The sequence below is a fragment of the Macaca nemestrina genome, chromosome 18, assembly GCF_043159975.1.
Source record: "Macaca nemestrina isolate mMacNem1 chromosome 18, mMacNem.hap1, whole genome shotgun sequence".
NCBI lineage: Eukaryota > Metazoa > Chordata > Mammalia > Primates > Cercopithecidae > Macaca > Macaca nemestrina.
This window is the reverse complement of record NC_092142.1, coordinates 49,115,048-49,138,140: the sequence shown is the minus strand read 5'-3', so window position 1 is coordinate 49,138,140 and position 23,093 is coordinate 49,115,048. Positions and strand designations below refer to the sequence as shown.

Genomic DNA, 23,093 nt, shown 5'->3' with positions numbered 1-23,093 from the left:
TCTGGCCCATCAAGAACTATCCAATTCCATACATAAACAGTTATGCAAACAAAAGAAATAGCGCCCTGTTCACTCCTAAGAGTGAAACCCCAAGTTACATTAGAAATACTTCTATATTTTTTGGGTTTATATTAGCTATATATCTATTTATCACTCTAAATTATGAGCCCCTAAAAAGCAAGGATCATCTTGCTGAAAAGTCTTCGTGTCCTTTGGCCCAATGCTTTTGAACACAGCAGGCTCCCAATCAATGTAATGTTTTCTCAGTGAATAAACACATAGAACTATTAATGTTTATAAGGCAGCTCAATAAGCCAGAAATGGTTCCTAGGCAACTACTGTATCTTTTCACTCCCTTTCCTTACTCATTTTCAAAGTTTACACATTAAAGCAAATGACTAAAAGCACTTCCACTGAAGTCCAACAACGCTGAATCTAAATATTTTACAATTATATCAAGAAAAAATATTGCTCAGAAAAATCAGGACACAAGCAAGCAAACAGAACTTCAAAAAAGCATGGAAGGAATTTACTTTCTGCTTACTTTCAAGCCCACACGAAGCTGGAAAAAGCACAAAGAGACATGCAAAATCAAAGAGGAAAGGAGAAATTCAAAAAGAAAATACATTGTCTCCTTGCATCCTTCTGCTCATGAATTCAAAGATATATTACTGTGCTTGCTGCCTCTAAGGACTTCAGAATCATCTCATTAAAGCTTCATTAATTGCTGACAACTGGTTATAATCAAGGCAATAAGGACCCAAGAAAAAGGAGAAGCAGCCACCAAACATGAATCCATCCAAATAAGTAACGCCTTTTCTACTATGCTTTTAGGGTTAAACAGATTCTACTCCCTACTTATCTGGAAGTCTCCAAGGTGTTTTTCTATTGTCTGTGTCTGTTTATTTTAGTATGTTTGCTCATGAAATATTTTGATGAAAAAAGAGTAACAATTAGAAGTTGTTCCTTCATTTTTCATCTAAAGAGAATTTAAAGTATAATAAGGTGACTGACAGTGCCCTCTCTTTGAATGCCCAAAAATTTACCTAATTTCAATACCTGGTTGTAAAGGATCTTCGATATAAAGCATTGATGGCCTGTAGCCATCTAGCATATTTTTCTGTACTTCATCTTTGGCCACATATGAACCACCATCCTTTATCCGGATGCCAGTCTTTAAATAATTGAAGTGTCGTCCATATAATTCAAAAAATTCTATTAAGAGAACACCATAGTTTGTATTGGGGATGCAAGCATCTTCCCTGGGATGTAACTAAAAGCAGAAAAGAAGAAATTATATTGGATTTTTGCTAAATTATCAAGGAGAGGGGGAATAAATTATATTCTAACTTCTACAAGCAATATTATTATAATTTTGGTTTAGCATAGCAGTCAATTGATAATGGGATAACAGCAGCCTATACTGCTGTTACACACAACACTAAAGTCCCATGGTGCGGGAATGGTGGGAGACTGTTTGTAAGGCTGAATTTTACAGGTGCACCAGGCTGCCGACCAGGGCTGGCTTGGCCCAAGACATCAGCAAAGTCGTTCTGACTCACGAATAGACTCAGGCAGTTGGCAACCCTGCGCCACATAAACACACCCATTTACAATACTAAGACTCGAATTTGCTCATCCAAATAGCAAATCTCAATTCCAACTAAACTTACAAGATTTAGCTGCTTAGAAGACATTCTTATTGCTGGCACTTATACTATTTACGCTTATGGAAACCAGGCCGTACATTCTGCATGTTAAAATGTGCAGTGAAAAGTCTCAAAAATACTAGAATATATGGGATTTAAAACCAAAAATATTCTTTCACAGGAATTTAAAAATATGTATTTGCTAAATGATAAAAATGTACCCAGTTTAAAGGGAAAAACCGTAAGGAATCAAGGAAAGCAATGCAATTACAGGTTGATTTTGATTTTTTCCAAAATGTTTCCCAGCTGATTGATCACTTTTGCTTTTAGTGTGCACTAGCATGGTATACCCATATGACTTACCTGAAGGAAACTGACTGCCATTAAAAAGAGACTATAAGAACCAATTCCACCTGTAAATACTTCATTAAGGTCCCTCTGCAATAGGAATTGTTTCAATACTAAAACCAAGTATGGCAATACAGGATATTTCTGAAAAAGAAAATTGTATTTTCAATGAATTCCTGTATCAGCAACAGATCTAAGCATTAAGAGGGGCATAAATTGGTCCTTACATTATAAAATTTGGTAGCGATATACAACATACTTAATTTTCCATTCTAAGAGTCAGCTATTAAAAAAAAGTAAACTATAGGTAATGAATGGTTCTCCCCTTATATCTAAAATGTAAGACATGTACACAGGAATAATAGCATCTAAGTATTTGCTACAGGGCTGGGCATGGTGGCTCATGCCTGTAATCCCAGCACTTTGGGAGACCAAGGCAGGCAGATTACCTGAGGTCAGGAGTCAGAGACCAGCCTGGCCAACATGATGAAACCCTGTGTCTACTAAAAATACAAAAAACAGCCAGGAGTGGTGGCAGGAGCCTGTAATCCCAGCTACTTGGGAGGCTGAGGCAGGAGAATCACTTGAACCCGGGAGGCAGAGGATGTAGTGAGGCGAGATCGTGCCATTGCACTCCAGCCTGGGCGACAGAGCAAGAATCCATCACAAAAAAAAAAAAAAAAAAGTACTTGCTATAGGATAGAAACACAAACAGCATGTAACTGATGATGCTCATTTGTGACCATGACCCTCTAATATTCATTTGTAAACAGATAATAGAAAGAGTACAAGGACAAAGTCACCAACATCTTAAAGCACTAAATCAGTGAGATTTTTAAGAATCACTTTTCTTGGTGGCGCGCCACTGTAGACTAGGGACCTTTAGATTATTCTGCCACAGTCCTGGGGCAAACAAGAATCCGGCCTGCTGACTTACACATGGGCTGATGACTTCCACGCTTTACAGGGAATGAGGCAGGGCTATCCTAGAGAACACCTGAACGGACAAGTATGTACAGAATGAGTCCACCTTTTGCTGTGCACATATTCATTCACTCCTCTCTGTAAGCCATGCCATAGGCTGAGGCCACTGAGGAAAACAAAGCAGGCACAACATCTTCAAAGAAGTCTTAACAGCTATTATTACTTAGGGTGGTAAAATTACTAGTTATTTCCATTTTTCTCCCCCTCACTCAGTCACCCAGGCTGGAGTACAGTAGCACAATCTTGGCTCACTGCAATCTCCAGCTCCTGGGCTCAAGTGATCCTCCCACCTCAGCCCACGACACCCAGCTAATTTTTGTATTTTTGTAGAGACAGGGTTTTACCACTGGTCTTGAACTCCTGAGCTGGTCTTGAACTCCTGAGCTCAAGTGATCTGCCTGCCTGGGCCTCCCAAAGTGTTGGGATTACAGGTGTGAACCATAGCACCTGGCCAGTGATTTCTATTTTTTTCTTTACTCTTATCTCTGTTTTCTAGATGTCCTACAGTGAACACACATGGCTTCTATAAAAAAGAAAAAAAAAAAAAGCTTATACTTTTGCAAATTGTATCAAACTAAGCAAGCATAGGAAAGAACAAAAATATGGAGAAGTAAGTATTTTTAAACATTGTGGGCTGGGCACGGTGGCTCACGCCTGTAATCTCAGCACTTTGGGAGGCCGAGGTGGGCAGATCACTTGAGGTAGGGAGTTCGAGACCAGCCTGGCCAACATGGAAAAACCCCATCTCTACTAAAAATACAAAAATTAGCCGGGCGTGGTGGCACACGTATGTAGATCCAGCTATTCTAGAGGCTGAGGCACAAGAATCATTTGAACTCGGGAGGTGGAGGGTACAATGAGCCAAGATCGCACCACTGCACTCCAGCCTGAGTGACAGAGCAAGACTCTGTCTCAAAAAAAAAAAAAAAAAAAAAAAAAACATTGTAGTTAAGTCAGTCTAGATACAGTTCCCTTCCAAAGAACAATAAAGGGTCAGGTTTGGTGGCTCATGCCTGTAATCCCAACATTTTGGGAGGTCAAGCAAGGAGGACTGCTTGAGCCCAGGAGTTTAAGAACAGCCTGGGCAACATAGCAAGACCTCATCTCTATTTAAAAAAAAGGAAAAAAAAAAGGGGGGGGCCACATAGCAAGACCTCATCTCTACCTTGAAAAAAAAAAAAAAGTGGCCGGGCTTGGTGGCTCACGCCTATAATCCCAGCACTTCGAGAGGCTGAGGAGGGCGGATCACCTGAGGTCGGCGTTTGAGACCACCCTGGCCAACATGATGAAACTACATCTCTACTAAAAATACAAAAATTAGCTGAGCGTGGTGGTGAGCACCTGTAATCCCAACTACTCAGGAGGATGAGGCAGGAAAATCGCTTGAACCCAGGAGGCGGAGGTTGCAGTGAGCCGAGATCACGCCCCTGCACTCTATCTAGCCTGGGCAACAGAGTGAGACTCCATTAAAAAAAAAAAAAAAAAAAAAGTTAGCCAGGTGTGGTAGGCCCGCCTGTGATCCCAGATACTCATGCTAAGGTGGGAGGATCACTTGAGCCCAAGAAGCTGAGGCTGCAGTGAGCCATGATCACTGCACTCTAGCCTGGGTACCAGAGTGAGACCCGGTGTCAAAAAATGAAAGAAAGGAAGAAAAGGAAGAAGGAAGGAAAAGGGAAAGGGGAAGGAAGAAAAGGAGAAAAGAAAAGAAAAGAAGAGGAAGGGAAAGAAAAAGAGAGAAAAGAGAAAGGGAGGGACAGAGGAAGAGAGAGAGGGATAGGGAGAGGGAGAAGAAAAGGGGGAGGGAGAGAGAGAAAATGAGAATGTGAAAGAATAAATAATTAGGGAAATATCTAACGCAGTTTTACCTGGATATACCCTTCGACCTCAAAATTTTGCTTCTGGGACTCTTCCTACAAACATTTTGCACGTGTAAAGCAAGATGCATGCATGGAAGTATATTCGTCAATCCCTTTTTCTAACAGCAAAAGAAAAACTGGAACAACACTGAAGAACTGCTAAATCAAGCAGCCACAGTCTTACAAAAGACTACTGCCTGTGTAACCAACAAAAAGAATAAAGCAAGCCTCTATGCGTCAATATGGAAGAAACCTCCAAAACATTAAGTTTTTACAAAGGTATGAGACAATGTGTGTACAATGTGCTACTCCTTTGCTTATAATTTTAAAGAACATAAAAAAGCAACACAAAAAATAATAACTGGCAATGAGAAATTCTATAAAAATGATCTAAGTATCTACGGTGTAAGGGTGACTCACTTTACACCATCTCTTCATACTGATGAATGTTATCATGCATACGAATTTCAATTTTTAAAAGCTTTTTTCCAGAAAAATATTAGACAGGCGCACATGCACACACACATACACACACCCAATATAGTGAGATTATGGATAATATTTCTTTAATTTTCTGCTTTTCTGTCTTCCATACATTTATGCAAGATGATAATGCTTGCAACATCAAGTAGTTAACATTTTTTCTTAAAAAACAAAGAAGAAATAGAAACTTTAGAGCTGCTTGAGAAAAAAAAATTGTGAATATTCTAACAGAAGCCAAAGGAGTTAATGGTTTAGGTTAGAGAGGAGAAAGCTGACAACTATCTAAGTATGTAAAATGTTCCACAGATAATGGTGACAAATTCTTCTCTATCTTGGAAGAAAATAGAATAGAAATAAACTTAAATCATTTCAAAATAGAAGTAAGGAAGCCTGTAGGAAACACCTTAAAGGTAATTTAGGGATTGAAATCTAGAAAATGCTCTTAAAACTCTTAACCTATTTCCCATTTAGAAAAAAAAAAGTACAGCCGGGCACGGTGGCTCACGCCTGTAATCCCAGCACTTTGGGAGGCTGAGGTGAGCAGATTGCAAGGTCAGGAGTTCAGGACCAGCCTGGCCAATACGGTGAAACCCCATCTCTACTAAAAATACAAAAATTAGCCAGGCATGGCGGCGGGTGCCTGTAGTCCCAGGTACTTGTGAGATCGAGGCAGAAGAATTGCTTGAACCTGGGAGGCAGAGGTGGCAGTGAACCAAGATCGCACCACTGCACTCCAGCCTGGGTGACAGAGCGAGACTCTGCCTCAAAAAAAGAAAAAAAAGAAAGTGCAGCTCACTGCCTGCGCAGTATTCTTGGGGCAAACAGGAAATGGGTTAAAGGAAAGGTTCTTAATCTGAACTCCTGAAGGTTAAAAACAGATGGAATCAACTGTGTAGCAGAATTCCATCTCTTCTGTCTCTACAAGGAAGGATCTAGAGCAGACAATTTCTTCAAAAGCTTTCTCAACTTTTAATTCTTACTTGAGGTCACATTATAAGTTAATCACTGATCATTACAAGCAGATTCAAAGAAAGCAAAACCATTGCATACAAAAGTAAGGTGCAGGCTGAGCATGGTGGCTCATGCCTATAATCCCAGTGCTTTGGGAGGCTGAGGCAGGAGGATTGCTTGAGGCTAGGAGTTAGAGACCAGCCTGGCCAACACAGCGAGATCCCCAACACTTAAAAAAAAAAAAAAAAAGCCAGGTGTAGTGGCTCACACCTGTAGTCCCAGCTACTTGGGAGGCTGAGGTGAGATGATCACTTGAACCCAGGAGTTTGAGGCTGTAGTGGGTCATGATCCAGCCACTGAACTCCAGCTTAGGTGACAGAGTGAGACCCTAGCTCTATTTTAAAAAGAGAGAAAGAGAGAGAGAGAGAGAGGTGTTTGTCAGCAACATGCATATAAAAATATTAGACCACCACCACAACAGAATCTTAAAATTACGTTTCTAATAGTTTTATTGTATAAACACTAAATTCTCTGACCTTGGTAAAATCTTTGATGAGGTCAGCTGCTCTCACGCCATTCTGTACATTAAAGCTGATATCAACTTTCACTTCAGTAAAAGAATCTGTTAGTTTAATAATAGGTACCTATAAAGAGAAGAAAGGTAAAATGTAAATGCTTTAACCAGATTAAATGACAAAATCAGGGGATGGAGGGTTACTAGACATGAGGTCTCCATCATCTCATGCGAGCATAAGAACACTGAGTATTCTAAATATGGCACACCCCAGTAACCCTGGACTGCTACAAATACCATATGTTGCATATTTAGCATTGGGCCCCATACAATATATTTTGTAATTTCTATAAATTGAGAATTTTGTTTGGTGTCCAATTTTTGATTATTTATTTTTATTGTTTATATTTAAGGCATACATGTTTTGATATACTTATCTTGATATACATACTGAAGTGATTACCACAGTTAAGTAAATTAATATGCCCATCATCTCGTTTATTAGTTGACATATAGTTATAATAATTCTAAAATTATCTAACAAAAACCTTCCTCAATACTTTGGAGAACACTTTCTGAGTATAAGATGAAGAACAATGAATACTAGGTATTAAATGTTTTGTATCATCAAACTGTTTCTAATAAGAAAATTGCTGGATTCTTAAGGTATACACTACAACCCCCTTGCATTACTGGTCAGTTTTGCAAATAGCCCAAAAAGCAACCTGACAAGATAAGATATAAAAATTATTCTCAAAAACTGACATGATTATTTACATGAGCTATCAGGAGTTCTTTTCAAAAAATGCTCCAACTTGGGCAACACAGGGAGACCCTATCTCTACAAAAAAAATTTTTTTTTAAATAAACAAGGCGTGGTAGGGTGCGCCTGTAGTCCCAGCTACACATAAGGCTGAGGTGGGAGGATCACTTGAGTCCAGGAGTTAGGGAACAGCCTGGGCAACATAGTGAGACTGTATCTCTCTCTAAAAAAATGAATAAAATATTGCTGGGCGCAGTGGCTCACGCCTGTAATCCCAGCACTTTGGGAGGCTGAGGGGGGGCGGCTTACGAGGTCAGGAGATTGAGACCATCCTGCCTAACACAGTGAAACCCCGTCTCTATTAAAAATACAAAACATGAGCCGGGAGTGGTGGCAGGCGCCTGTAGTCCCAGCTACTCGGGAGGCTGAGGCAGGAGAATGGTGTGAACCCGGGAGGCGGAGCTTGCAGTGAGCCGAGATCGCGCCACTGCACTCCAGCCTGGGTGACAGAGCAAGACTCTGTCTCAAAAAAAAAATAATAATGCAAATGAATAAAACAAACATCTCTACAGTGAGTACTGTGTGTGATAAAATTGGGTATTCTGCTGTTGTTAAAAGAAATGCAGGCCAGGTGCAGAGGCTCACACCTGTAATCCCAGCACTTTGGGAGGCAGAGGTGGGTGGATCACTTGAACCCAGGAGTTGGAGATCAGTCTGGGCAACACGGTGAAACCCCGTCTCTACAAAATTTACAAAAAAATTAGCCAGGATGGCAGGCTGTGTCTGTAGTCCAGCTCCTCGAGATGCTGAAGTAGAAGGATCACTTGAGCCGAGGAGGTACAGGTTGCAGTGACCCAAGATTGTGTGGTCACAATCCACCGTGGACAACCAGAAAACTTTTTATGTGCAAGCACGGTGACATTAACAAAATGAAAGAATCACTCACTTGCAATGTAACTGTGCTCACCAAACTTTAATTTTAATTCAAGTTTCATAGGTAAATAACCAAGGTTTAATATGAAATGCTGCAGAACTTACAGTTGCTTTGTCTAAAACTTTCACCGAATCCTCATCTGCGACTTTGTGTTTCCGAAGAGCTTCTTCCAGAGTCCAGAGGGGTAGGTTCTCCCACTTCCCAAACACCACTAGGTCGATGTCACTGAACACAGAATACATATACAAGAGGGTCTGAAGAAGCTGGAAACTTGTTTTAACTGACACTCATGCTTACAGACTTCATTAGTACAATTAAAACCTATTTCCCACCCTGGCCAACAAAGACTAAATGTGTTAGTGATAATGGTTTTGTGGAGAGGGGAAATAGTAGTTGTTGATTTTAACAAACTCCTCCTCCCAGTCATTTCACAGAATTCAGGTCTCAGGAAATAGGGTAATTTTGAAAGAAGTAAAACCTCAAAAAAAAAAAAAAGAAAAAAAAAAAAAGGCACTTAACGTCCTTTCCTTAATAAAGGCTTCCGGTACTAGACATAATGATTTTCCTATCTGGATGAGATTAATTGCAACTCAGAAATATTATGAAGTACTTTAAACTGGATGCAGAACAAGTATCCAGCATGCTACCATTTGTGTTAATACACACACATGTCCTTTTATATGCACAGGTATCTCTGAAAGGATATGTGAGAAACTGGTAAAAGTGGCTGTTCTGGCTGGGCGTGGTGGCTCACACCTGTAATCCCAGCGCTTTGGGAGGCCGAGGTGGGCAGATCACGAGGTCAGGAAATTGAGACCATCCTGGCTAACACGGTGAAACCCTATCTCTACTAAAAAATACAAAAAAATTAGCCGGGCACAATGGCAGGCGCCTGTAGTCCCAGCTACTCAGGAGGCTGAGGCAGGAGAATGCCGTGAACCTGGGAGGCGGAGCTTGCAGTGAGCCGAGATCGCGCCACTGCACTCCAGCCTGGGCGACAGAGCCAGACTCCATCTCAAAAACAAAACAAAACAAAACAAAAAAACAAGTGGCTGTTCCACGGAGAACCAGGGGGCAGAGGTGGGACTGAGACTTTTCCCTGTATTGATTTTTGTGCCTTTTCCAAATGTGAACTATGTGAATGTACTACCTATTCATAAAATTTAATTAAATTTTTTAAGAAAGAGTGATTTTTCATGTTTCACTGAGGCTGAGAACCTAAGTAAGAAATATGAACTCGAAGTTGAGTATTTTATGACTTTTGCAGGCCAAGGACATCTATGGGAAGAATGGAAATTGCCAGGGTCCACCCACTTCAGCACACTTTAAGTTGGGCTAAAGTGTACCAAATCAAGCTCAAATGGAAAAACATGACGCTGACTTTATTCTGGAGAGATTAAGTAATAATAGTAATAACCATGACGGAATGTTCAAACAATTTCAATTCTTAGAGAGCAAGTATTCACCCTTCAGAGAAACATCATTTCCAAAAGAAAGCCTCCAAGGCTGTGCATCAAGAGAGGTCTCATTTGAGAAGACTGAAACTGAACAAGAGTCCTGAAAGGCCAAGATCTTTCTCAGAGAAGAGATCTGTACCTGAATTTCTGGATCAGGATGCTGGAGCCATAACTAGTAGAATGAGTTCTTAATTTGAAAGCGAGAGTGAGAGAGTGAGTGAGTGAGTGAGTGAGACAGTGGGAACTCACATTCTAGAGGATATACAATCAGACATTTTATCATGAGACTACATTAACATCTGTGTCAGTGGGTTAAGTTATGGGACTGAGCAATACTCTGCCAGGCAGTCAATTTCTAAAATTAGTAACTAACTGATTCCACTGCAACATGATCCCTTTTCCATCTCTCTGTACCATCTACGTCTTGGAGATGTGAAGTGATATTCTACTTCAAGGTAAATCAAATTAAATGCTGGTAAATCCTTTACTTTTTTATTTTTTATTTTTATTTATTTTTTTTTTTTTGAGACAGAGTCTCGCTCTGTTGCCCAGCCTGGAGTACAATCTCAGCTCACTGCAACCTCCACCTCCCGAGTTTAAGCAATTCTCCTGCCTCAACCTCCGGAGTAGCTGGGATTATAGGCGCGTGCCGCTACACCCAGCTAATTCTTGTATTTTTAGTAGAGATGGAGTTTCACCATGTTGGCCAGGCTGGTCTTGAACTCCTGACTTCAAGTGATCCGCCCTCCTCGGCCTCCTGAATTGCTAGGATTACAGGCGTGAGCCACCATGCCCAGTCCCATTTTTGTTTTTTGTTTGTTTGTTTGTTTGTTTGTTTTTTGAGACGGAGTCTCACGCTGTTGCCCAGGCTGGAGTGCAGTGGCGCGATCTCGGCACACTGCAAGCTCCGCCTCCTGGGTTCACGCCATTCTCCTGCCTCAGCCTCCTGAGTAGCTAGGACTACAGGCGCCCGCCACCGCGCCCAGCTAATTTTTTGTATTTTTAGTAGAGACGGGGTTTCACTGTGGTCTCGATCTCCTGACCTTGTGATCTGCCCGCCTCGGCCTCCCAAAGTGCTGGGATTACAGGCTTGAGCCACCGCGCCCGGCCCCATTTTTGTTTTATAAATTTGTTTTGTTTGTACTCCTTACAAATTTGACAGCCAAAACGAATACACTCTAGGAAAAGGTACAGTCCTTTAAAAGATTCATGAGTGTACTAACCTAGTAGGTAAATATAGTCCAGTTTTAAAACTTCCAAATATCTGGACCTGAAACAGAAAAAGAAGTTATTATATTGAGGTATCAGATAAAGTCACCAAGATATGGAGAAATGTCAGTTTTTGCTACCCTCTACTGGTACTTTTCGGTATGACAAGAGTATTTTTTTTTCTAACCCCATTCTTCATGAAGTGGGCATTCTGTTTCACAAGCAGACATTCTGAATATAATTTCAACTTACCTGGTTCAAATATGAAACACAGAGACCAAAATACAGTTGTCCCTTGGTATCGGTAGGAGACTGGTTCCAGTCCCACTATGCCAAAATCTGAAGATGTTCGAGTCACTGCTATAAAATGGTGGAGTATTTGCATATAACTATGCGAGTCCTCCCATATACTTTACATCATCTTTAGATTACTTATAATACCTAGTACAATGTAAATGCTATCTAAATAGTCATTATACTATATTTTAAAAATAATTTGTATTGTTTTTATTGGTGCATTGTTATTTTAATAGTTTTTTTCTGAATATTTTCAATCCACTGTTGGTTTAATATGGAGGTGTGGTACTTAAGGATACAGAAAGCCAACCACAGGAAACTTCCAGAAGTAGTTCAGATCCATAATGTTCCCTCATTATCCAGAGACACAATCACAAATCCTTAATTTTTGTTCTCTGAGCAGGAGTCTTCGAATAGATTACTAAATTGGGATCAGACTAACTGTAGGGCAAGTGTGGGCCTTCAGGTCAATTCCACAGAGAACACCAGGCACCATCATTTTATAACATCGTGCTGTGGCATAAAACTGGGATGCATTCCACCTCAACCCATGGAGAACAGGGGAACTCAGGCAGAAATACGTATGCAGGTAATTGTAATAAAAAAGGATAGGCCGGGCACAGTGGCTCACGCCTTTAATCCCAGCACTTTGGGAGGCCGAGGCAGGTGGATCACCTGAGGTCAGGAGTTCACGACCAGCCTGGCCAACATGATGAAACCCCATCTCTACTAAAAACACAAAAATCAGCCAGGTGTGGTGACGGGTACCTGTAATCCCAGCTACTCAGGAGGCTGAGACAGGAGAATTGCTTGAACCTGGGAGGCAGAGGCTGCAGTGAGCTGAGATCATGTCACTGTGTCACTGCACTCCAGCCTGGGCAACAGAGCAAGACTCCATCTCAGGGCGCGGGAAAAGGATAAACAGTGAAACAAGTTCAACCTCTGAGGCGAGATGGACCTGGGAACCTAACCACAAGCTCATGTTCCTCATCTGTAGGTAGACAGATGATGGCTGGCTGGCTGGCTGGCTGGAGAGAGAGAGAGAGAGAGTCAACCTCCACCTAAGAAAGATAAGGGTTAAATTAGACCAGGGCTTCTCAACATTGGCATTTGGGAGTGGGTAATTCTTTGTTGTAAGGGCCTATACTGCTCATCACAGAATGGCTGGCGGCATCCATGGCCTCTACCCACTAGGTACTAGCAGTGCATACCCAGCCAGGACAATCAAAAATGTCTCGGACATTGCCAAACGCCCCCCTGGAGAGCAAAATAACCACCAGCTAAGAACCACTGATTTGGATCACATAGGAGAAAGAATGTGACATATGGTCACTGTTCATAAAATATTAGTATCCTCCCCTTTTCCCTTTACCTACAGCGTCATATATATACTGTCATATACATGCAAGTTTTACATACAGTGAAACTTCCTTGTTTTGCCAATTGGACAAAAACACCACCCAGGACAGTGCCTAAAGAAAAGTTACAGAACACAAAGTAATGGATTCTATTATTTTGTTACTTCTTTGCATACACAAAATCATAAAACAGGCCCTCAAAGTGCCCTAAAAAGTGAAGTATTAACTTAGTACCAGTAACAGGCCAAGTGTGGTGGCTCACGCCTATAATCCTAGCACTTTGGGAGGCCAAGGCGGGCAGACTGCTTGAGCCCAGGAGTTCAAGACCAGCCTGGGCAACACAGTGAGACTCAGTCTCTACAAAAAAATACGAAAATCAGCTAGGTGTGGTGACGTGCACCTGCGGTCCCAGCTACTCGGGATGCTGAGGTGGATCACTTGAGCCCAGGAAATCAAGGCTGCAATGAGTCATGATCGCACTACTGCACTCCAGCCTCAGCAACAGAGTGAGACCCCTATCTCAAAAAAAAAAAAAACAAAAGACTTGGTACCAGTAACAAAAACAACAAATAAGCCAAGAAGAAATCCCAAGCAATCATTTTGTTCACTGACTGGGAGCTGTCTAAAAGGCAATTAGCTGGTCTGAGAGAGATGAAAATGGCAATTTCAGGAAAGAAATAAGAAAAGACTTATGCCTGCATTAGCCACAAGTGACAAAATTTCGTACTTGACATTTTCATTCAGCTGTAAACAATTATATAATGTTTACTCTGGCAGGCTGGAACTAAGTAGTAATGAGGTTTTGATATATCATATCCAATAACAGACCACTACAACAATGAGGTTTGATTTGTCTTTCTTCTCTTTACACTAATAATTTCTAACAATAGCTTGCCTTTAGTAGTTGCTATTAGCACTACAAAAAAAAAAAAAAGTTGTTAGTCATCCAATCCAATGAAAATAATTAGTAAGCCTCAAATTCTAAAGACTGCAGAAAATTCTTTGCCTTTAAAATTTAATTAGACCACAACTCTACAGTGCACTTCTACTTGCATGTGAGGACTAGCATGAGATACTAGCAGATAGGCCTCTGGCCCGTGGACAAAGACTGTCCCAAGCATAGGCTACCCAGGAAGGGACTCACGTCAGCGCTGGGCCAGAGCTCCTTAATTACACTCTCGATCCTGTTCACCACCTCCATCCGCATCTTCTCTTCCTCAGGTCTTGGAGACATGTATTCATAAAAATCACTGATTTCTTCATGCAGACTGAAGAAAAAAGCAGAAAAGTTAATATGAATAGGGCCAATCTAATGAGAAATCACTATCTTAAATAATCTTATTTAATTAGGTCTTATAATTCAGTTGATGACTACCTTAATTTTAATGTTATAACTCAAGATAAGCTAAAATGGGAATGTACAGAATTTAATCAAAAAAACCAAAATAATTAAATAACATAAGAAATTTCCTGTGCAAAACACTTGCTGAGGTGCTGGTGATTTAAATAAAATAAAATAAAATTTAAAAAGCATACAGCCTGGCCTCTGCCTTTCCACTTCTGATCTAATAGACACAAGAAGATACTGAATCCAGGCAAATTTCCTGGCAGTAGGGACTGACCCTCTTACCTCTTGGGGATCCATTCCTCACAGTAGCAAACAGTACATCTTTCATAATGTTTGCTCAGTGAATTAAGTGTCAAATGAACAAATCAGGCAGTGAACAACAGCAAAGTCTTGAAAAGAATGGCTGGTAGACAAAGGCTCCATGAAGGAGCTGAAGACTTCCAGAGCCTGCGAGGTACAGGGCAATCAGCCAGCTACAAGGGCTGTGGCAGGCAGAGTGGGAGAAGCATCTGGAGAGGAAAGCAGGCCCCAGTAGAGGGCAGGCTCTGAATGACTGACTGGCTAAGAGGTTCAAGCTTTCCCCCTGTGGCAACAGAGCTATTTAAATGTTTCTGACAGGGACTAGAGAGAGACTGACTTCAAAAATGCAGCATTTTAAGAAGATTAAACTGGCAACTATGCAAACAACAGACCAGCAAAGAGACTAGACTAGATGCAGGGAAAAGTCATGAATCAAGTTGCAGGAGGATTGGATGAAGGCCTAGAAGATGGTGGAAGGAAAGGAATGGGCTCCAGAAACAAAACACACACACATACCCACACCCCGTGGCCAGGCACAGCGCCTGGCTATCATAGTGGGGCGGGGCGGGGGGGCTAAGGATGCCTTCAAGGGCTGAAGCCTGAGGGCCTGGGGGAAAACTACTGGTCTGGAAGAAAGGACAAACTCACTGGGCTGAGCAATGACTTGAATGTAGTCAGGATGGGGGACAGAGAGAAAAGCAGCATCCCTTTCTAAGTTGGTGAGGCTATGAAGAGCTATAAATGGCTGGGAAGGGAAAGTGAAGAGGTCAGCTCACCTTCCCTAGAGCACTGACCACCCATGAGGACTGAGCCACGGAGGTAAGCACAGGGACTCTACTAACTGGGATAGACCAGGAGGCTCGGAGCAACAGGTGCAAAGCGCCTCAGGGAAAGGAAGGGGCAGAGGGGTTGGCCTGGGGCACAGCAGTGGGAAGGAAGGGCAGCCACAGCTTAACAGAGCCTTGAAGTAGGAGCATGCCTGCAACTGTGTGGCACCTTCAGGGCCCAGAGCAGGAAGTTGGAAAAACTGACAGACCAAAAATCGCTTTAGGGAAGGAAAAAAAAGTGTTTACATCCTAATCCCCAAAGGCTATAACTTGTGCTACAAGAAACTCTGGAAAGTGAAAATGTGACTGATTAAGCAATCCATAGTTCCTCCTTCTGATTTTTTATTTTTAGCCTAAGAGTCAAAAACCTTGAGTTCTAGACTCAGGTTCTGCCTGAGGGCAGCTGTGTTCCCTTTGACAGGTGACTGGCACTCTCAGGCTTCAGTGTGTCAGGTACAGCACACAGCTGGTAAGCAGGAGCCTTTTCAGGCCTTCAGTTTCAAAACCTGGGCCTTTCGCAGAGGATGATTTACAACAGCGTTCGGCCTGTTTGCTATGCAATATGTCACAAAAAGTGGATCTTAAAACTCCAGAGAGGTCTGTAGGTGAATCCAAAAGATATCCCAGTGGGGCCATTTTCCTTGCTATGCCTCTGGGTACCTTCAGGACCTTCAACTTCTGTTTTGAAGTTGTGTTTTGTTTTGATTTGAGTTTCCCAGGTTTGATTATGTTCTCTAAGGTCTATCTATCCTCTTCTGCTTCTTGAAGACAGCAGCTGAATGGGAATAGCTGTTAGGAAGCTTACAGTTTGCTGTGCTCTTCTGCACAAGTCAGCTGGCAAAGATGAGGGCCATGAATAAACGACAGAACAACTGGACTGCTTCTTATCTTACTGCGTAGTCTGCAGTGACTGATCAGAGTTTATTCGTAGTTCTAAAACAGATCCATAGAAAAACTGCATTTTAACTAATGGGGGGAAGAAAACTCCTAAATGTGACTGCATCTATTCTGAAGGCCCCCTTACAAATTTTCTAATTCAAATAAAGGCAAAAAGTATTTAGCACAACTGTCAGTCAATATGAAGTCATAAGAAACTGATTAAGAATTCATTCTCTGGCCAGGCGAATGGCTCATGCCTGTAATCCCAGCACTTTGGGAGGCTGAGGCAGGCAGACTGCCTGAGGCCAGGAGTTGGAGACCATCTGGCCAACATGGCGAAACCCCTTCTCTACTAAAAATATAAAAATTAGCTGGGCGTGGTGGCGTATGCCTGTAATTCCAGTTCCTTAGGAGGCTGAGGCACAAAAATCACTTGAACTTGGGAGGTAGAGGTTGCAGTGAGCTGACACCGTGCCACTGCACTCCAGCCTGGGTGGTGGAGTAAGATTTTGTCTCCAAAAAAAAAAAAGAATTCATTCTTTATACATTACCAAGTGCCTATGTTCAAGGCACTAGGAGAAAACTGGCTCATCAAACATGATCCTTGCCCTGGGTCACTTCCATCTAACAATGAAAAGGAACACTTATTTAATGTAGTTTTGTAGAACAGTGCAATGCATATGTTCTGCACTATTCTGCCATAGGCAGCTTCCAGATGAATGATTCAGAGCTTTCCAATGATCATAGCTGCCCAGGATGGACTGGGTTGCCTTGTAGGTTAGTAAGGTCCCTGTCATTATCAGCATAAAGAAACCAGATGACCATGAGGCAAACAAAGGTCCAATAAAACGGTTTTCTGAACTTGGTAAAAAGTTGGAAAAGATTCTAAAATTCACTTTCAGTGATGCAATCTAGTGTTCTAACTAGCACATTAATTTGGGGGAAAATTATTATAGATTTGTAAGACAAGCTCTGAAGACTACCCTCAACAATCAATAGCCCATGGCACCACCTTCCTATTTCAGAAAAAAATGGTTCCACAGGTTATTGTATTTTGATTGATGCATATGTGTAACTATCAGTGCATATGTGCATCAATCAAAATACAATACAATTTGATTGACACATATTTGCAATCAATTTGTATTTTGATTGATGCATATTTGCAAAATGGAAGGGGGAAAGAGGAATACGGAAAAAGAGGAGGGCTATTAAAGCCAAGCCACACTTGCAAAGTCAGAAGAGGAAATCCAATCTCAGGTCTGCCAGGTTCAGTTTCTCATCCACACCAGGCACAAGCATCACTATCTCACCTATATGTAACTAGCTACATGTGAAATACTCAGAGAACAACCAGATAAAATATCTTGGAACACTGAGGAAATAAACTTCAAGTACAGATTTTAAAATAATTCTAACAGGCTCTATCCTTGGGACTGAGTAATTTTACTGGCACAGTGCCTTGCATATTCAGGCACTTAAAATACCCTGACGGGCTGGAAGTTTGTTTGTAGAGTGTGCACTGTAAGTCTGGCTCTCATTTGAGTGGCAGAGTGGACGCCTGAGGAATTTTGTAGGCTTGCTTTCACATGGTAATATAATTTTATGCCTCTGAAAGCATTCAAGTACACAGAGAAAACTTCAGTTTGTCCCATGTTTGGATCAAAATTTAATATGATTTATGAGTAGGTACTGCTTGATGACACATGCCCAGTGTTACAGTTTCTCATATAAAATTATAAAATACATCATACTGAAGTAAGAATGATGAAAAAAGAAGTATAGAAAACAACTCTTCTGTGATCTGAACTCATATGTACCCAAAATATAGTGCCCTCTCTAGGATATCAGTGTTTTTATGTTAAAAGGAAAAGTGACTCAGGCATAGTGGCTCATGCCTGTAACCCTAGCATTTTGGGAGGCTGAGGCAGGTGGATCGCTTGAGTCCAGGAGTTCGAGACCAGCCTCGATGACATGGTGAAACCCCATCTCTACAAAAATACAAAAAATTAGCCAGGCGTGATGGTGCATGCCTGTAATCCCAGCTACTCAAGAGGCTAAGGTGGGAGAATCGCTTGAGCCCGGGAGACAAAGGTTGCAGTGGGCTGAGACTGTGCCTCTGTTCTCCAGCCTGGGCAACAGAGCAAGACTCCGTCTCGAAAAAACAAAAAAAAAGTTAAAAAAGGAAAAGTGAACAAGATCCCTGTTCACAAAGGAAAAGTCACATAAGAGCAATATGATGACATGAGCACCACTATATAACGGGAAAAGATGCCAAAAACAAGAGAGTAAGAGAAACAAAATTAATTTGCTGGGGTAAAATTTATATTAAAATCTCAAATTTAATAACAACATTTAATATGACAAGGAGGTGTCCAAAAAACATATTCCATATTTAAAAAATAAAACTCACAGGTAATTTAGGTTAAAAAAAAAACAAAAACCAAAAAACCACTTCTGTTCTGAGGAAAGATCTGCTACAGAAAGGGAATCCAGCCTATCAAAATTATGTGAATTTTATAATGCTTGTCACAGGGTGGGAGGTTCAAGTTCTTTGGCTGGGAAAGGAAGAACCGTTTCACATCCTTCAGTTGGACCACCACCCTGGGCACGTTGTGAGTTGCTTAGTAGCTTCTGCACTCTCAAAACCAAAGGAAAGGTGGAAAACTCCCTTGTGCCTTCCAGGTCAACAGCCGCAGATGACCCACGGCCAGCCCCTCTGCTCAGCACCGTCCCCTGCGGCTCATCCATGCTTCTGTTCAGGGGTGACACTGCTTCCCAAGAGATACCTGCCCAGACATAGCATGTCTAAGCCCACCTCCACATCAAGGTCCTGTTTTCCCAGTTCCATAACTGAAGTCAGATCCCTTTAATTACCAACTTCAAAAAAAAAAAAAAGAAAGTAACACACACACACACAAAAAATAATAATTACCAACTTCATCCTTACATGAAGGAACTAACAAAGTTCTATTCGATAACTGAAAATAACAGGACATCCCCCCACCAAAAAAAAAAAAAAAATACATACATATATATATATCTTTAGGTTCATGATATCCAATTTTGAAACAATATATTGAAAAGGCGTTCATATGCATGTGGGGAAGCATAAATTACTACAACCTCTCCCGAGGTCATTCTACTAACAAATGATAATGTTTATATAAATAATTTTTAAAATTTCCCTTCTCACCATCCTCCAGAAATATTTTCATGAGCGAACAAGGACATCTGTATAAGGATGTTTACCACAGGATTATTTAGGATACTAAAAAATTTAGAAATTGTATCAATGTCCATCAACAGGATCTAATTAAATAATCATAGAAGCACCCATTGACTTTCTCTGACTTTCTCTTTATAGCCAATAACCTCTTTAAAAGAATGAAGTAAAGCTATATAAGCTGATAAAGATGTCAAATATGTTAAGTTGGAAAGAAAAAGCACAAAAAAATGTGTTCAGCAGAATCCCCTTTGTGTGCGTTAGACATGTGCAGGGGCAGGAGTTGTGGCTCATGCCTGTAATCCCAGCACTTTGGGAGGCTGAGGCGGGTGGATTACTTGACATCAGGAGCTTCAGACCAGCCTGGCCAACATGGTGAAACCCCATCTCTACAAAAAATACAAAAATTAGCTGGGTGTGGTGGTGGTTGCCTGTAATCCCAGCTACTCGGGAGGCTGAGGCATGAGAATCACTTGAACCCGGGAGGCGGAGGTCACAGCATGCTGAAATCACGCCACTGCACTCCAGCCTGGATGACAGAGCAAGACTCCATCTCAAAAAAAAAAAAAAAAAAAAGACACGTAAACACATACACACAGAGGCAGATACACAACATGCTCCTATCTGCATTGCAAGGAGAACTGTCAACAGATATTACCTTAGGGACAGGGACTTTTGCCCAGTGGAGGGTACAGGCAGGAGAGTTAGGAAGACTTTAACTTTTTTTTTTTTTTTTGTATCTTTCTGTACTACTATAATTTTTTTTAAAAATCAGCATGTATTTGTCCGCTTTTCAAATAGTGATTATTGTCTGCTTGATGAGATTACAGACCAGGAGATTTGTTGTCACCTTTATATTTTCCCATGTGAAAAATATGGTTGTGAGTATGCATGTTCCACCCGCTAACCGGCCCTCTGCCCACCCCACACAGAACAGGGTCTATATACGATACTGTTAACAGTGATTACATCTGAAGAGGGACTGGGGGGGTCATTTTAAGAAAAATGCATACATGTTAATTACCACTGTATATTTTTAAAACAAGAACTTCATCATTAAAAAATTCATTAAAGAAAACACAAAGCAGAAACAATCTAATAATCTAGCTTTGCAGACACACTTCGAAAGAGGGTGACGTGAGTCAGCTGTGGAAGGAGCTCAGTGGTCAGCCTGTGGGCAATACTGATACCTGGGGACACAGAAGACCCCCAAATCCAGGAATGCAGTGACAGCACACACCAGTATATTTCGCGAAGTTTCTGCATGCCCAGCGCAGTGTGTGTGGTGAGTTTCTGCTAGTGTCTGGCCCATCCTTTCTGGGATTATTTATATACTCAAACATGTTGCAAGGCAGATTTCTGGAAGAATACACAAAAACTGCTAGCAGGACTTTCCTCTGGGGTGGAGTAGAGGTCTGAATTTGCATGATTTTGTACTGTTTGATTTTTTTCAAACCCACCTAGACACCAAGAGAAGCGAGTGTCTTCTCTTGGGCCCTGGGGTGATGGCAGTGCAATCTGAGTGACATCTTCAGGAGACTGCAGATGGATCTTTACCAAGAAACTCATGCACACATCTAGCCTCCTGTACTTGCAGCTACCAGCTAGACATCCCTACAAAGATGTCACCTCACACTAAACAAGTTCAAAACACAACTGCCTGCCATTCTCTTAAATCGATTCCTACTCCTGTGTTTTCTTCCCTGAGTGGAAACTTCAGTCTTCCTTGGTTCATTTTCCTTCATCTACGGAGTCAAGAGGTTTCCAAATCCTTGTACCCGAAACCAAAAAACAAAACACTTCCAAATCAGATCCTGCCCCTCCACCTTCCCTGACCGTGCTTTGAGTTTAATTCTTTTTCTCTCTCAGTAGAACACTGTGGCAGCCTCCAAACTGGTCTCCCTGCCATGAGCCTCTCCCTTTTCTAGGCCATCGCTGCATGATTACCGAGGTCCCCTTCCTTAGCCTATCTGTGTCATTTCCATCCTCCTTATGGTAACACTGCCTACCTTTCCAGCCTCACTTACAGCTTCCGAGCCCTCTTCTATGACAGCCCCACAGAACTGGACCGAGGCATGCCTTGCCTTTTCAAGAATCACCCTCTCACTCAGCTTTGGAGATCTCAAATATTAGCTCCTCTGTAAAATTCCCAGAGGCAGAATCACCTCAGAGCCTCCTGAGGGCTCCTGGAGCATGGCCAACCAGGCCTAGCCGTGGCAGAGCAGTGAGGCTTACAGGCCTCCCTATTCAGACTCAACTCTTCCTGCTTTGGGCTCTGTGTGCCCAGATGCAAGACTCAACACAGAGAAGCACCTCCTTAGGGAGGAACCTTCTGTTCACAGGGGAACATCTACCCACCCTGATGTCCACATAGTCTCAAAAGGGATGTGATGTTCCTTAAAATGAGCTCCAAACCAGGATCCAAGAAAATGGATGCTCACACAATGTGGCTGAGAACTGACAAAACCAGAAGGAGGACAATTTGACCTAAGAACTATAGATGTCCACTGTCCTTAAAGAAGACAATTACACCTTTCAGAATGTAGCCAAAGGAAGTCTGCATGTGCACAGAGATAGGGCGATAAGAAAATATTCACAATGAACATGTAATTTTCTTTAAAAAGCCAAGGTTTACAAGTGGAATGCCTAAAAGCTTTACATTTTAAAGTCTGTACAATGTGCCTACCTTCTACAGTACTGATAACAATACAAGGTCACTTGAAAAAGGCCGTGCCTAAATAGGAAGCTCTCCAGTTCCAAAGCAGAAAGACAAAAAGCCTTCTCTCTCCTCTATTTGTAGACAAGAAACTTATTCACTCCCCTAAATAATTTGTACCATCTCCCAAGATTTAAAAAAACAAGAGAGACAGAAAATACAGATGTTGACATACAGATTTAAATACAGAAATACGGATTCAAAAGGAAAAAGAAAGAGCCCATATATCTTACTTTTATGAATGCTGCAGGCATTTACAACAGTGAATCATGGCTAAGGAATGCCATATTTGCTATGGTAACCCTTCCTTGGTTAGGACACGAGAGTAAAAGTACAGGGAATGGATACTCGTCTGTGTGTCCTAAATTACAGTTTTCATTTTTTTCTTCTTTTAAGAGGTACTCGTGCCTGCTTTCCTAGAAATTAGAGCATTCCTTTTAAATGCCACTGCCAGTTGCACTCAATTTCTGGACTACACTTTTTTAGGCCAATGTTTCAGAAGGATGGTTTTTCAGTTGATTTCCTCTTGGTCCCTTCCCACTTAGCTGCTATGAAAAGAGATAATGAAAACCACCCGATTCTCCCCAGGCCTCTTTCTTTTGCCACCCAGCCTTACTACTACTTTCAATTGATTATAAAGAGAGAACAAGAAAAGAAATCATTACTCAAGAGTTGCTTTATCAAATTTGGGTCAAAAATTATTTCCCCTTCCAATAAAATTTCTGAACTACCCAAACTACTCTTGAGTAGATCCAACCAAATTTGGGTAAAGTTAGGAAGCTTAAAGAAGAATGGTTGATGGTATTCTCTAAGATCAAATATCTTGCAACTAAAGCTTGATTAATAAATGTATTCCTCAAATGGGAAACCCTCAAATATCTGAGTGAAGAAAAAAAAACAAAGCACAAATAAAAAAAGCTTAATCTTTCCCTAGCTACAAGGTCCAAATGCCAATAAGAAGTTTGTTATATTCTTAAATATTAATAATGAAATA

General features: G+C 41.4%; 1 protein-coding gene across 5 annotated transcripts in view; it reads right to left on the bottom strand.

Annotated features, from left to right (window-relative positions):
• Positions 1–23,093, bottom strand: part of TENT4B (terminal nucleotidyltransferase 4B) — an 86,473-nt gene that overhangs the window by 11,418 nt on the left and 51,962 nt on the right. For all 5 annotated transcript variants that reach the window (XM_071084512.1, XM_071084513.1, XM_011759286.3 and 2 more), the window contains 6 exons: positions 13,948–14,071; positions 11,163–11,209; positions 8,587–8,707; positions 6,808–6,915; positions 2,013–2,141; positions 1,060–1,273 (listed from right to left, as the gene is read on the bottom strand). In XM_071084512.1, the coding sequence (XP_070940613.1) occupies positions 1,060–1,273; positions 2,013–2,141; positions 6,808–6,915; positions 8,587–8,707; positions 11,163–11,209; positions 13,948–14,071 (743 nt within the window). The remainder of the gene's footprint in view (positions 1–1,059; positions 1,274–2,012; positions 2,142–6,807; positions 6,916–8,586; positions 8,708–11,162; positions 11,210–13,947; positions 14,072–23,093) is intronic.